Source organism: Rhinichthys klamathensis, unplaced genomic scaffold (genome assembly GCF_029890125.1).
Source record: "Rhinichthys klamathensis goyatoka isolate OS25496 unplaced genomic scaffold, OSU_Roscu_1.1 h1tg000168l_1, whole genome shotgun sequence".
In the NCBI taxonomy this organism is placed as follows: Eukaryota; Metazoa; Chordata; class Actinopteri; order Cypriniformes; family Leuciscidae; genus Rhinichthys; species Rhinichthys klamathensis.
In genome coordinates, this window is record NW_026606699.1 from 253534 (window position 1) to 269325 (window position 15792).

At 36.4% G+C, this 15792-nt stretch overlaps 1 protein-coding gene across 1 annotated transcript in view; it reads left to right on the forward strand.

Moving 5' to 3' along the window:
- The window catches only part of myom3 (myomesin 3), an 83298-nt gene that overhangs the window by 59512 nt on the left and 7994 nt on the right, over positions 1-15792 (forward strand). Inside the window, exons 19-26 of the mRNA XM_056259408.1 lie at positions 3734-3860; positions 7209-7390; positions 8500-8614; positions 8705-8861; positions 9894-10000; positions 10365-10409; positions 14455-14594; positions 14710-14854. Coding sequence (XP_056115383.1) covers positions 3734-3860; positions 7209-7390; positions 8500-8614; positions 8705-8861; positions 9894-10000; positions 10365-10409; positions 14455-14594; positions 14710-14854 — 1018 coding nt within the window. The remainder of the gene's footprint in view (positions 1-3733; positions 3861-7208; positions 7391-8499; positions 8615-8704; positions 8862-9893; positions 10001-10364; positions 10410-14454; positions 14595-14709; positions 14855-15792) is intronic.

A 15792-nucleotide genomic window follows, 5' to 3' on the forward strand; every position in this document is an offset into this window, starting at 1 on the left:
CAATTTAGTACTAAGAGGCGGATTTATGTGCCGCACTTTGAGTGTGAGAACAAAATCTGAGGGAATAATGTGCAATATGCGCAATCGCACACCAAAATTCAAGCCCTGTAACATCAGCAATATTCATGCGGAGCAAATGAAACGAGTGAGTGAGTGGAGGCGGGTTTGTGTGTCACTCGCTGTCAGAGAGATGAGAGAGAGAAAGCACAGCTGGTATCCTGTATCTAATCTGTGGAAAATGAGTATTGGAAGTTTCAGATATTTCAGTGTCGATATGTATCGAAAAATCAATATTTTTGACAACACTACATTGCACTTAGTTTATTATTTCAGATGCCTTTTTAAAAGACTACAATTGAACAATTTATTTATTATATATAAATTTCAAGTTTATTTATTCACTGATGCATTTGCTTACATGCTGCTTCAGCGACTAATGACGAGACCAGCTTAAATCAGTCATAAATAATAATTGTTACTGCTCAAAATTTCATTACAATCATGCCAGGCACATCTGCCTTTGTCTAACTTGGTTCTCTTACTTTAAATGTGTCACCGAGCAACTATGGTGTCCATGGAGACTTAATTAAAACTTAAAGCAATGTTTATTTTAGATTGTTTTCACTCTTTAATTAGACCGAGTTCAAGTCTGAACATCACATTATAGTGGTTTGATAAAAACAATACCAATCAATTGTTAGAACAAGTGATGATTAATTTGTGGAGTACATGGACAGAGGCCACGGCCTTTATAGTTTTAAAGCGGGTCTCGTCATTAGTTGCTGCAGATGCGTGTAAACAAACGCACCATTTAATTACTATACACTTACTCTATGTTGTGTCGTTTATGCCCGCATTCTGAGTTAATTATTGGTTGTTTAAAACAGGATTTTTAAGTGTGATAATGTACAAAACTGTCCACAAATACAGTGCAAATTGGTGTTCCCATCTTAGACAACATATTATTTTACATAAACTATTTTCTAACTGACTTAGCATGAATACTAGTTCGTTTTAAATAAATAAAATGCCTTAAAATAAAGTGACTTTGGTCTGTCCCACATCAGAGGTCTTGACCTTGTCGACTGCATTCAACGTATAAAATCAAACTATACATGTCTAACCAAGCCTAATATGTTGATATTCAGTTAATTATTTAATTACGTTGATTGGCAAAAAAGTAATATCTAGTCAAAAACTCCCACATGATGCTAAGGTGTCGTGGACAGTGTTATTTCAGTGATTTTTAATACTTTTTATTAAGTATGTAGTACGTATTTATTAATATTTTGAATTAGTTTTATTTTGATATTTTCCATTTAAATTTTTTTATTTAAGTTTGTGTCGTTAGTTTTTAATATTTCTATTAACTTTGTTTTTTTGTTTTGTTTTTTATCAATTGTTCTTTCTATCGTTCTATCGATCGTTCTTTCTTTTTTTCTTTTTTTTTTTAGCTTTGTTTTATTCTTCATTTCATTTTTAGCCATATTGATTTTAGTACTTATTTATTTAATTTCAGCTTTTTTTCAGTTAACGAAAACCATTTTTTAATAGTTTTCACATTGGATTTTGGCTGTTATGTCTGATCACTGTAAATAACAGCAAACTTCACCTTAACAAGATGCATGATTTGAGGAATTATTCATATCTGAAGCACAAACTTAATGCAAAAACCACATCCTTACACCTAAATCTGACTAAAAGTAAGTGTTGCTTGCCTTAGCAAACACCAATAAAGAAGCTACAGCAAATAGAACATATTTTCATTTAGACCTCTTGGTGAACAAACAACATTTTATGAAAGGTTTAGTGTCTTTTTGGATGAAACAGGACATGTTTTGAGTTTTAGGCACTTTTTTTGTATTTGTGGAAAGTGTCGTGAATGCACATCGCCCTCTGATGGACTGAAATAGTGTGGTTGAAGGAGTTTTTGTTTAGTTTCTGCTCAATTTATGAGTTTTAGGCACTTTTCCTGTATTTGTGGAAAGTGTCGTGAATGCACATCGCCCTCTAATGGACTGAAATAGCCTGGTTGAAGGAGTTTTTGTTTAGTTTCTGCTCAATTTGCTCTCAGGAAGACTCAAAGTACATTATGTTAATTAGAAAACATTGATCTTTGAGTGCGCTCCGTGGTCGTAGCATGTGAATCCCATGTTAATGATTTCCGCCTCTCATTGAACAGTCAAGGAGACACACCACCTGCCCGGCCTCATTACACACCATCACAAACACACACCCTACACTCAATCCCTTCACCGTTCCTGACGCCTGCCATCTAGTGGAGCTTCTGTGTCCCAGCAGGCAGCGGGTGGCCTGGTCTCCACGCTCAAGAGATTTGAGCTCTCAGATAAGCCTCTGATTTGATAAGAGGATTCAGGCAACAGTTAATCACGAGTCTAAAAGGCTCTTGAAGGCCTGTATTCCTAAATCCAATCCCAATTATGTGTGGTGTGGCTAGGTGGCCACTCGTGGTGATCTTTGCTTCTCATCACAGAAACCCATGTTTATCGGATAAGTAACTCTGTGGCCTAATGGTCCTCCATATAGACATCAACCGGCGGATCAATACACCGGAGATAAAGGCTTTTCTGGGCAGGCGTGTTGTTGTTAACTGAAAGTAAAAGTAAAACCATAAAGAAACATTTTCATTACTTGCAATAATATCAAAATAAAATATTTCATGAATTACTTTTTTTCAGCTAGTTGCAAAGATGCCATTCCTCATTTTTATTTATTTTAATTTGAAGTAAAATAACTCAAATTGAGGAAAGAACTATACTGAGATGTTTTGTTTTGTTTTTACTAATAAAAATGACTAAATTACTACAACTTTAGCTAAAATTATGAAAATTATCACGTTTTCATATGAAATAATGAAAATTATGAAAACTGAACATATACGAATAAAAACGAATTAAAAATATGAATCAACACTAGAAAGTAAAGCTGGTCGGGACAAAATTTTATGTTGGCTTTGACAAAGCCTTATCTGAAATTTTGTTGAAAATCTTAATGTGTCTAGCATCATTGTCTGTACATTATTAGCATTAATTAGCATGTTGCAAGCATTTTTTAGCATGTTGCTAGCATGAATTAACATGTTACTAGCATGCCTTACCAGTTGCTAACATGTTTCTAGTACGTTTTAATATTTTGCTGGCATGTTTTAACACCTTGCTAGTATTTTTAACATGCTTTAGCAAGTTTATAGCATGATTTAACATTTTGAACACATTTCTAGTATGAATTAGCATGTTGTTAATATGATGTACCATTCTCTTAGCATGTTTTAACATGTTGCTAGCATGATTTAGCATGTTCTAACACTCCTAACATAAATTAGCATATGTTGCTAGCATGATTTGTTTAGTGTGTTTAAAGATATTGCTAGCATGAATTAGCATGTTGCTAGCATGATTTTACATGTTGCTAGCATGTTTTAACACATTGATAATATAATTAGCATTTTGTTTACATGATGTAACATTCTTTTAGCATGTTGATAACATGTTTTAAAACATTGCTAATATGATTTACCATGTTACTAACTTGTTTTAGCACATTCCCTGCATGAAGTAGCATGTTGCTGACATTATTTAGCATGTCGTCCTCTCAGATGTTTTTGATTTTTTGTTTGTGCTTTGGAATTGTTCTGTCTTCTATTTTAGGTTTCTCTTTTAGGGTTCTTTCTGCAACATCCATTGTTTCCATTATTTGTCTGTTTTGTTTTTAGGTGACAGGCCTTGAGGAAGGGAATTTTTACCAGTTTCGTGCCTTCGCGACCAACATTATTGGCCTGGGCAACCCTTCTGAACCCAGCGAACTGTTTCTATGTGACCGCTGGACAATGCCTGAGGCTGGTAAGATCATGCACAGTTATGAATGGGAATTATATAACGGATTTTACATGGGTTTTTTTTTTTTTCAAACACAGATACCATTAAAAGTTCTACAGTTCCGAATTTCCAATCTTGACTAATCTTTTGTGAACAAAATATACATTACCCTTTGTATTAATGCTATTATGCATAAGTAAGCAGATGGTATTATACATATTTTACACTGTCCTTGTTGTCTTCCATATTTATATATTTCACTCTGTTTTATGTAATACTTTAGTTGATCTATAATTGTGTTACTCTCCTGTCGATCTGTTTCTCATGTCTGTTTTTTTTTTTTTTCTGGTTTCATACTTTTTTAGAAGTGTCCCTATTATGCAATTTTAAAGGTTCCTAATTTTGTTTTGGAGTCTCTAACAAAAGGTTTACAGCATCCAAGGTCAAAAAACACTTTAATTTTTCTCATAATATACATTTCACATCACCTTATTTCTCAAAGAGTCTGAAAAAAGTTAATTTGAAGATTGTCTCTCTAAACCCCTCCTTTCCTGAGATCCTCCTCTGCTGTGATTGGTCGACCGGCCTAGTCTGCTGTGATTGGTCGACCACTTACAGCGCATGTCTGAAACCAAACGCCTGTTACCATATTTGAATTTCAGCTCCGGATCTTTCTCAGCACTTGATACACAGTAGCCAAGTTTCCATCCACTTGTCAATCGAATTATCTGAAGTTCGGTAAAAAAAACTCATGCGAATAAAGCTGGTGAAAGTGTGTTTCCATCCAACAGCTTTAAAGCGAATAAAAACCTGTGCGTAATGACGTCACATGCTGTTTTGCGATCAAATTGGTATATTGAATTGATTTGAGACATTTTAAGATGTTTCCATTCATTTTCGCACTGAATCGCACAACAATCAAGCAAACATTTGCGAACAAAGTTTTTCTAGACAAAATGGATCGCGCCATCTACCAACAAATGATCAATATTGCACAAGTTGTAGCCTAATAGTGCTTATGTGCCAACTGATAGCGACATATGTAAGGGATAATGTATAGCGAGGCGGTTGTTATGGTGTGTTCACACCGAACGCGAATAGAGCGTCAAATACGCGTCTATCGTGTCTAGTTAGACTTTGAACATTCGATCGAGTTCAAATTTTTCAACTTGCGCGGAAGACATTCGCGGCAAACGCGTCGCCCAATTCGCGTCATTCGCAACGCCCGGTGCGAATGATGCGTCTATTCGCGTCTTTGCATTGACTTTGTATGTAATCTACTCGCGCAAATATTAAATTCGCGTTCGGTGTGAACACACCATTAGCCTGAAGGGGTTGGATTCGCTATAACAACTGCCTCGCTATACATTATCCCGCTTATTACATGGCTACCTACCAAATAAATCAATAATTTGACACAAAATATTGATTTAAAAAGGAGTTTATTGATTTAAAAACGATTGTATTGCTTCCGCTAAAGAAAATAGTCCGTTCCGTCTCTGAACTGCGTCCATGGCAACGCTCTGTTTTTCATGGCAACGGTGTGTTATACTTAGCAATGGTGTGTTATCAAGAAATAACAGACCGCATTCTACATTAGAATTCAACCAAGCCATGTAACAAGCTATAATAAGAAAACAACGACTCTATCAACACATTGCTATGATGATGCAGATGCACGTAAACGCCCGACAACAACGGAGGCGGCCTGTGGTGTGGGAAAGACAGCGCTCCGTCAGTTCTGGGAGATCGTGGTTCAGAGACACTTCACGGAAACCCTTTAGTTGAAGCATTTTTTTGCTTTGTCCACTTACATCTGTCTTTGTTGACACACCCGCCATGTGTGCGCAAACAGAGCGGAAATCTTCTTCTTCTGTGTTTTGTGGCGTGTTGCAACCATAAAAGGACCTAAAACTTAATCGCAATTAATTATTTATTCGGCAAATAACTTTTCCATCAGCGTTTATCGCATAAGCCGTATGTCGATCAAGATAAAATCCGATGAGACCGAACGTATTTCATTTGAGTCGATATTCATAAAATTCAATCGAATTTTACTGTTTCCATAAGGCATTTTTCATTCGATATCACTTAATTCGAATAAAAACGTGTGGATGGAAACATAGCTACTGATACATATAATAACAAAGGCATCATTTTTTTTCCGTATCAATTCCAGTGTGAGTCGTCATCCTTTTGAAGTGCAGTAAAGTGGATTCGCAGCGCTAAAAACAGCGTCTCAACATGTCGAAAACATGAACCAAACTCTTCCAGTCTCAGCTACAACTACAGTGTTTGTGGGCGGGGCAAAGTAGACCTCGCTCACGGGCAGCCAATGAAGAGCACAGGGTGGCATTATGCAAATTTGATACATTGTTTCATAGTATGTTACAGGAAAAGAGACTGGAATTATTGACAACTCGTTTCTGCAGTTTAGAATCGATTCTTTCTTTTAGGAATCAATAACTTTATTTGTCATCCATTTGATCTTTAAAGCTTAGCTTTTTACATTCACAAACAGCTTTATTACACACTGCATGAAAGGCAATATCCGAAAAAAGCATAATGGGGCACTTTAAAAACTGTTCTTGTTGCAATTTTGATGAAGAAAGAATGGTTGGATATTTTGGAAACTTTTCTAATTTCATCAACGTAAACTGTGCGGTTCTTGCAAAGGAATAAGGTTATATTACCAAATTACATTTATTTCACATTTATATTTATTGCATAATAAGTTTTTATTTATTTAATGCATAATTTATTTGTTACACTTTTTAATCATAAGAAACAGTAAATGTGATTTGAGTTGCAATCTTGTTTTAGAAGCTTCACTGAACTACCATATATCCCATCTGGCACATGGCTTTTCTTTTATATCATAAATCTTTGTGTTTCAGTTCTTTATATTTCATAATGATTTCATTTCTATAGTGTGTTTTACTAGAGTGCGTCTCTTTGGCACAGTGATACAGAATTCAACAATCTATAAAAGCAGTTTTTCTTCCATTGTACTGGTTCACTTGTTTGCCATTTCTGAGGGTTATTTCACTTACAGCACATTCATTTAAAAAGAAAGAGTGGAGACGGCACATACTACATTTTTCCTTTGTTTATCAGTTGTATGCCTTGGCATGTTGTGAGGTGATTTATTTCTTTTGTTTTATTGTGTCTAATGTGTTCAAGAGGATAAACACAGCTCATATAAAGTGGTGTGAATATAAGAGAAATGAATGCATCTAGAATTTAAAAGCTGAAGTGTGTAATTTCTTCAGTTTTCAAACATTGATCACAATTAAAATGAGTTGTGAATGGACAGAGTGATGATGAAAAAACTGAATGAATGTGTTGATGTTCTTCATTAATTTCTCGCAGGTCGTCCATATGATCTGGAATTTAGAGAAGTGAGGTGCAACTCTCTGGTGCTGCTGTGGGCGGAGCCTCTGTACAAGGGCCAATCAGAGATCAGTGGGTATATAGTGGACATCAGTGAGGGGGCGGAGTCTGAGGATTGGACCCCTGTGACAAGCGAGGCGGTGACAGAAACTCACTTAAAGGTCTGTTTAGTTTCTCTTCTTGCAGTACTTTGGGTAATATTCAGAATTTAAGAGTTTAAACTGAAGTGCAATCTAATTCTTAATTTCATATTCAAATTACATTTGTGCATCAGAATAGGGTGGAAAAAAACAACTAATAACTAAAAAATAACTATTAGATATCACTCCTTACATTAATCATTAAAACAATTGTTTTTATTACAAGTTTTATGAAATGTCATGTTTAAAGATATTAAAGGTTTTTACAGAGGGGATTTTGTATCAGTGTTAATAAAGTTTTGTCATGGTTTTATTTTGAATTAGCTTTTTTTAATGGAAATTTTGGTTTAATTTTTAATCATTTTGTCCTTTTGTCATTTCATTACTTTTAAAAAAAAAAATATTGCTAATTAGGTTTAATTTATTTTTATTTCAGTTTTAGTATTTTTTTATTTATTTCCAGTTAATATTTGTAGTGCTTCAAATTAAACTTATTTCATCTTATTGCCAAAGCAACATTTCTTATTTTCATGTAGTTAAATTCTTGTAACTAATATTTTATTTAACAGAAATGTGTTTAATAGTTTTAGTTTTAATTAATGATAATAACCCTGTATTGTTGGGTATCTCTGTTTATCACTCCATAAATCAGAAAATACTGTCAACAGCCAGAAAAATATGCATTTTTCACCATATTTTTAGGAATAAATTGATATATAAATCATTGATATATAAAGCAATCCTTCTGTAAAACCCTTCAGAATATAGATAGGAATAAAACAGTAACATTAGGTGTATGTAAAGCTGCTGAAGTGGAGATTTCTGACAAACTCAATGCCTTTAAAGATTTGTATTATATCTTAAATCTACAGATCCAAATAGATAAAATGCAATAAACACTTAAAAGTGTATTTTAGACGTTTTTTGTTCCACTAGTCTGAAAGAAAACATGTTATGGATGCAAAATAGCTTAAAATCTTAAAATTCACCAGTGCGTGAAAAACATGTACCTGCAGTGTCTTGCAATAAAATGCATCTCAATGCAATTCAGAATAGTTTGGGTTTTTTTGCATCTAGTCCCAGAAAGCTTTGAAAGTGGAGTGACTTGTTTTCGGATGGTTGTTGATCAGGTTTCAGGTCTGAAAGCAGGTCAGATGTACCGTCTCCGTGTGTCTGCTGTGAATGACGCTGGAGTCGGCATGTCTTCTGTGCCGTCTGAGCCAGTCAAAGCACAGACTAAAGCAGGTCAGATCCCTGGAAATCTACAGAATGATTTCATTCTCACTTTACACTGAGTTGCATTTAACTCTATCCCACGTTTGCCATTGCCACCAGGAACCAAAGAGATTGAGATGGGAGTTGATAATGACGGCTTCATCTTCCTGAGCTTTGAAGCTGCTGATGTGGCTGATGGAGACGTCTTTAAGTGGAATAAGAACTATGGACAAGCTATTGATGCTGGACGAGCCCGCCTGGAGAACAAAAACAACAGGTCTTTTGCCAATATGTCATAATATGAGCACAACAGTGACACTTTTTTCAGTAGCTTTGGTTCTGGAAGTTTGTCTCTCATTTATTTTTGCCATTGGCAATTCCAACAGTTTGAAAAAACTGTGAATCAAACCAACCAACATATAAACCATGATTAAACAAAAAAGACAGACTCCAAATTTTTATTCTTTTATGAGCAAATGATACTCGTCCCATGAAGTAATCAAAAACTGATGCTACAATATTAAACTATTAACTTATAAATATAAAACAGCAAATATTAAGATATTTAACATGTATATTAATTATCTTAATATATGCTGTTTTATATATATATATATATATATGATTTGTTTGAAAGAAGTCTCTTATGCGCACCAAGGCTTAATTTATTTGACCAAAACTACAGTAATATTGTGCAACATTTGCATATTAGAATGATTTCTAAAGGATGAAAATTCAGCTTTGCCATCACAGGAATAAATTACATTTTAAAAAATATTCAAATAGAAAAAAAGTATTTTTTAAATTGCAATAATAAATCACAATATTACTGTTTTTACTGTATATTTGATCAAATAAATGCAGCCTTTGTGAGCATAAGAGACTGAAAGAGTGTGTGTGTGTGTGTGTGTGTGTGAGCGTGTGCGTGTAATACACCTTAAACATTCTTAAAGGAATTGTCGCTCAAAAAACAAGAATTGCCGACATTTACTCAACCTCGTGAGAGTTTCTTTCTCCTAAGGAAAAGAAAATCTGAATCTTTAAAGAACATCCTGGTCATTCTTTACCATATAATGAAAGTAAATGTGGACCAAAAATTGTTATAAAATGTCCCATAAAGGTAGTTCACATGTGTTGTGCTGAATATTCCCAGTCTTCTGAAGCCATATGATTACTTCCAATCTTCTGTCACAGAAGAAATAAATTCCTACAGTGTGGGGTTTGGGTAAATGCTGGTGATGATTTGGTAAACTGTACCTTTAAATAGTCTATAAAGGTGATTCAGATGTTGGTCATGCATGTCTCCCAGGTCTGTTCTTACCTTCACGGACGCCTCAGAGCCGGATCTGGGCCTTTACACAGTGGAGCTGAGCAGAAACCCTGACGTCTCCTCTAGCTTTACCTTCACCGCTCAGGGTAGATATTCATTTCTATCCCGGCATAATGCATTACCTGAACACGGTGGCATAAGACCTTGTGCATCTGTTCAGCATGAAAACTTGATGCATAACTCGTCTTTTCTTAGCGTGACCTCGTACTTTATCATCATTCGGCCGTTGATTAATGTTTTGTCAAGCCCCTTCGCCCTAAACCATGTTGTACAAGATGTGTGTATTTTAACCCTCTGTGTTTGTGTTAGATATCAACTGCATGACAAACATAATCTTTAAACTTGAAATCTCATTTGCAAAGATGTCTGATCATTCTGACAGCAGCCGGTATCTTTGTCTTGATAGTATGATTGAACTTGACTTTGCAATTGTGGCGTTTTCTCTCTCAGATCTGGAGCGACTGACAGAACTCAGCTGGCATGTCAGAAACCCGTGTAAGTGAATCAAATGCACTTCAGAAACTGCGTAAATGTTCAGATAATCTAAACAGTAAACACTAGCGTTCAAAGTTTAGGGTGTGTTTTGAACGAAGTCTTTTCTGCTCACCGAGGCTTCGTCTATTTGATCAAAGATAACGTAAAATTGTCAAATATTATTACAATTTAAAATAACTCTTTTCTATTGTATTATGTTTTCAAGTGTAATTTATTTCTGTGATCAAAGCTGGATTTTCAGCATCATTACTCCAGTCTTCAGTGTCACACGACCCTTCAGAAATCATTCTAATATGATTTATTCAATTCAATTCAATTGACATTTATTTGTAAAGCGCTTTTCACAATACATAGCGTTTCAAAGCAGCTTTACAGAAAATGTTTCTTCATTACAATTTAGAGTGATTTGTTATCAGAGGTGAATGTGTCCAAGTAATGTCCATATGCAGTTATTATAAGTTGTGATCGTAATGATTACGTATATAGAAACTTGTGTATATATATACAGTATAAGCCTGGTATTACACCTGGTATTAAGATGCATATTGGTCGATTGGATCATTTGGTTGAAAGATCTGAAAAGCCCATACACTTACCCGCTCATAGACCCTCCCTTGAAGAAATCAGGACAGAAGTGTTTGAAAGTGGACAAAAGAGACGGATTAAAACACCAGGTGTAAACGGGGGAATGTGTCTCCATCTACTTGTGATACGATCGACCAAAAAGCACCTTAAAGGGTTAGTTCACCCCAAAATGTAAATTATGTCAGTAATTACTCACCCTCATGTTGTTCCAACCCCGTAAGACTTTCGTTCACCTTCAGAACACACATTAAGATATTTTTGATTAAATCTGAGAGCTGGATCACTTCTCCATAGGCTTCTTAAGGGATCGAAACTGGCCGGCCCAGAAAAGTTATGAAAGACATCGTTAAAATAGTCTGAGTGACTACAGTGGCTCAATCTTAAGTTTATCAAGCGACGAGAATACTTTTAGTGCGCAAAAAACAAACAAAAATAACAACTTTATTCAACTATTCATTTCCTTCTCTGTGGTCCTCGAGATTTCACGTAGTGTAACAGCGCAGCGCTTCTGTGTTGCACGTAGGCTCACTATTGGCCGACGCTGGTCATGTGCAGGGCTGGACTGGCCATCGGGCATACCAGGCATTTGCCCGGTGGGCCGACGTGCTTTGTGGGCCGATACATCTCATACTTCTTTTTTTTTTTTTGTCTGAACGGCCCATAAAACTCGTATATCGGCGGCCCATTGCGTTTAGTTTTGTTTAATTGGCGGCTCTGGGATCTTTGTGCCGGTGTAATGCTTTGGACAAAAAAGTCAGCGTAGGTTTTTCTTTTTCTCACAGACCGGCGCATGATGAAACGCATAAATCAGCAGCCCATTGGTTATTTTCTTGATTGACACTGGGCTGGTCCAATCACATCTTTAAACTCCTCCCCCTTTGAGCTCTGAGTGAGGGAGCAGTGTCAGTGTGTATCTGTCAAAATAGTCAGAGCGATGGAGAAGAAACGCAAGGAATGTGCAGAGAAATAGCGTGAAAAAAGAAACTTCAAAGGCCCTTCAAGTGTCTGATGAGGATAGTGAGGAGGATAAGGAGAGAGATGAGTGAGTGCAGAGAACTGTGGTAACAGTGGTAAGCAGAACTAGGCTACTGTCACAACAACACTTATGGTGTGTTCACACCGAACGCGAATAGAGCGTCAAATACGCGTCTATCGCGTTTAGTTAGACGCTGAACATTCGTTCGAGTTCAAATTTTTCAACTTGCGCGGAAGACATTTGCGGCAAACGCGTCGCCCAATTCGCGTCATTCGCAACGCCCGGCGCGAATGATGCGTCTATTCGCGTCTTTGCATTGACTTTGTATGTAATCTACTCGCCCAAATAATTAAATTCGCGTTCGGTGTGAACACACCATTAGGCTATGTAGGAACCCACTACCCAGTTACGCATTATTTACACATCTGCATATTTGACGATTACGCATTTACATTACATTTACATTTATTCATTTAGCTGACGCTTTTATCCAAAGCGACTTACAAATGAGAACAATAGAAGCAGTTCAACTAACAGTAGGACAACAATGCTATAACCCCTCTCAGTTTAATTTTAGTGCAGCATTTGATTAGAATTGTAATGAGACAATAATGAGTAATGAGTTTGTAAACCATATTTTTCTTCAAAATAAAAGCTCGATGCCGTTTCCGTCAAAATAAAAGATCATGTGCTTATCTCTGTATAGAAATTAGTACGAAACTAATTATGAAAGTTGCTTTTATTTTTCAGTGCTTTTGTTTTACAACATATGGCTATTACTGTCATGGGATTAATATTATAACTATTATTATGTAGTAGTGTAATGTAGACAGACACTATATCACAACTAAAAGAGTTTTGAGTTTTTCTTTGTTCAATTTGCACACTGAATATGGGTTGGAGCTCTTTATTTTTAACTCTCAAAGTGCACCAGATTGATGAATTTAACATTAAAAAGCACAAAATTTTCTTACGGGGGAGCATGCCCCCGAACCCCCCTAGAGGGACAGAGGTGCACTCACCACAGATTTCCCAAAATCCTATGGGAAAAACCGGTATTGCTATCCCAGCTTATAGCTTTCTTTAGGATTCATCACTGTGGAATATAGTTCAACTTAGTAGTTATTTTCATCGGTTAACTCTTACTCACTCCTATTCACTTATGGCATTAGTGGTTTTAATAGGAGTTGGTATACATATTCAAGGGCGTGCAAAGTTCGGTTGTGTTATATAGTGGGCCAGTCTGGGCCAAAATGCCCGGGCCGATTTTTTGTCCCAGTCTAGCCCTGCTCATGTGTGTAATGTGTCTGACGTACAACACAGAAGCGCTGCGCTGTTTCACTACGTGAAATCTCAAGGCCCACAGAGAAGGAAATGAATAGTTGAATAAAGTCGTTATTTTTGTTTGTTTTTTGCGCACAAAAAGTATTCTCGCCGCTTGATAAACTTAAGATTGAGCCACTGTAGTCACTCGGACTATTTTTAACGATGTCTTTAACTTATCTGGGCCGGCCAGTTTCGATCCCTTAAGAAGCCTATGGAGGAGTGATCCAGCTCTCAGATTTAATCAAAAATATCTTAAAGGTGCTCTAAGCGATGTCACGCGTTTTTTAGGCCAAAACTTTTTTTGTCACATACAGCAAACATCTCCTCGCTATCCGCTGGCTGCCTGTCCCCTGAACACACTGTAAAGAACTGCGGTCTCTGCAGACAGCCCAGGCTCCACAAACAGCAACAAAAACAAACTGGGCTTACCCGCTCCACGAAACATAACAAACTGTTCCAGCCAATGACCGACAAGACGGGTTTGGGGGTGTGGTTTGGGGGGTTAGTGTGCGGATGAGGAGGAGGGAGGCTCTAGCTAGCCTCCGTTTTGTTTGACAATAGTTCGAACGTCAACAAGAAGTGACGTCACCCAGGATCGCTTAGAGCAGTGGTTCCCAAACCTGTCCTGGCGACCCACCAACACTGCACGTTTTCTTTGTCTCCCTAATCAAACACACCTGATTCAACTCATTAGCTCATTATCACATGTGATAATGAGCTGATGAGTTGAATCAGGTGTGTTTGATTAGGGAGACAAAGAAAACGTGCAGTGTTGGTGGGTCGCCAGGACAGGTTTGGGAACCACTGGCTTAGAGAACCTTTAATTTGTGTTCCGAAGTTGAACGAAAGTCTTACGGGGTTGGAACAACATGAGGGCGAGTAATTACTGACAGAATTTACATATTGGGGTGAACTAACCCTTTGATACTGTAAACAGGACCTTAGTTTGAGAGTGTAGGAAGACTCAGTCATCAGACTTCATTCGCAATGCTTCAGAAAGATCTATAGTTTATAGGCACCTTAAAGAGATCGTTTCCATATTAAAAGTGAATGGGAATGATGGCTTTGTGTGACAGACTGAAATTGTGGATGATTTTGCGTGAACTATTGTTTTAAATCTGTGTATGCACATAAAGCAGTGTCTTCTCCATCTGTCAGTGATCGCTCTGAGGTCTGAAGGCTGGCAGGTGGACGTGTCGGAGCAGGGAAGAGTTCGTCTGTGGCTCCAGACAGAAGATCTCAGCAGCGCTGCGGTGCTTCGGCTCATCCTCAACGACACAGAGATCTCCAGCACACCAGTAACCGCTACCGTCTCCTCAGATCCTTAACAGTCATCTGCATGTCATTCGTCTTACATCGGTGACTAGCTCAATGACTTCTAAAGAGCTGTGTGTGTGTGTGTGTGTCCTGCAGGCCCGTAAGATTAACTTTGACAAGGCACAAGGTCTGCTGGAGATCTGGTTTGATCAAATCTCAAAAGAAGACGAGGGCTCGTACACCGCGCAGCTCAAAGACGGACGGGCCAAGAACCAGTTCACACTGGTGTTAGTGGATAAGAGTATGTTTCCAATGTTACTTTATAACATTAAACTACAAAGCTGTTCCGCAGGGGAAAAGGTATTTGATTAAACAAATATATTGTAGAATAGAAAGCAGTGGATTTTTTTTTAACACAGTTTTCAACACTGATAATAATTTCTTGAGCATATCATAATGATTTCTAAAGGATCATGTGACACTGAAGACTGGAGTAATGATGCTGAAAGTTCACAGGAATATTTTACATTTTAAAATATATTCACATAAAAAACAGTTATTTAAAATTGTAGTTATATTTCACAGTATTACTGTTTTTACTGTATTGTTGAACATTTTGAATGGTAGCCTATGTATATTTATATATTCATTTTATATACTTTTATTTTCAAAAGTTTAGAGTCTCTTCTGCTCACCAAATCTGCATTTATTTGATCAAAAATACAGTTAAAACTGTGAAATATTACATTTCAAAATTCATATTGTCATATATAATGCAAAGCTGAATTTTCAGCATCATTACTCCAGTCTTCAGTGTCACATGATCCTTCAGAAATCATTCTAATATGATGATTTGCTGCTCAAGAAACATTTCTGATTATTACCAATGTTGAAAACATATTTTTGTGGAAACCATGATACAGTTTTTCAGAATTATTTAATGAATATAGAAATGTTTTATATCTTTATTAGTTTTAAGCATTAAAAATGGCCAGAATGTATTTATTTGGGGCTTTTCCACCACACAGATTTCTCTTTATAATAAATGTATAAAAAACATTATCAATCAAGATCTAGTTAGCACTTCTTCCTAAGAATTATTATAATTGTTTTTTACAATTTGTAATTTTTAATTAGAACAAACAATTGTTGTTCCCGACACCAAACATTTTACAATTGAGAATAACCAAGTTTTTCATAATTTTCATTCAAAGAAAGGTACATTTCTTTTTTTTTTTT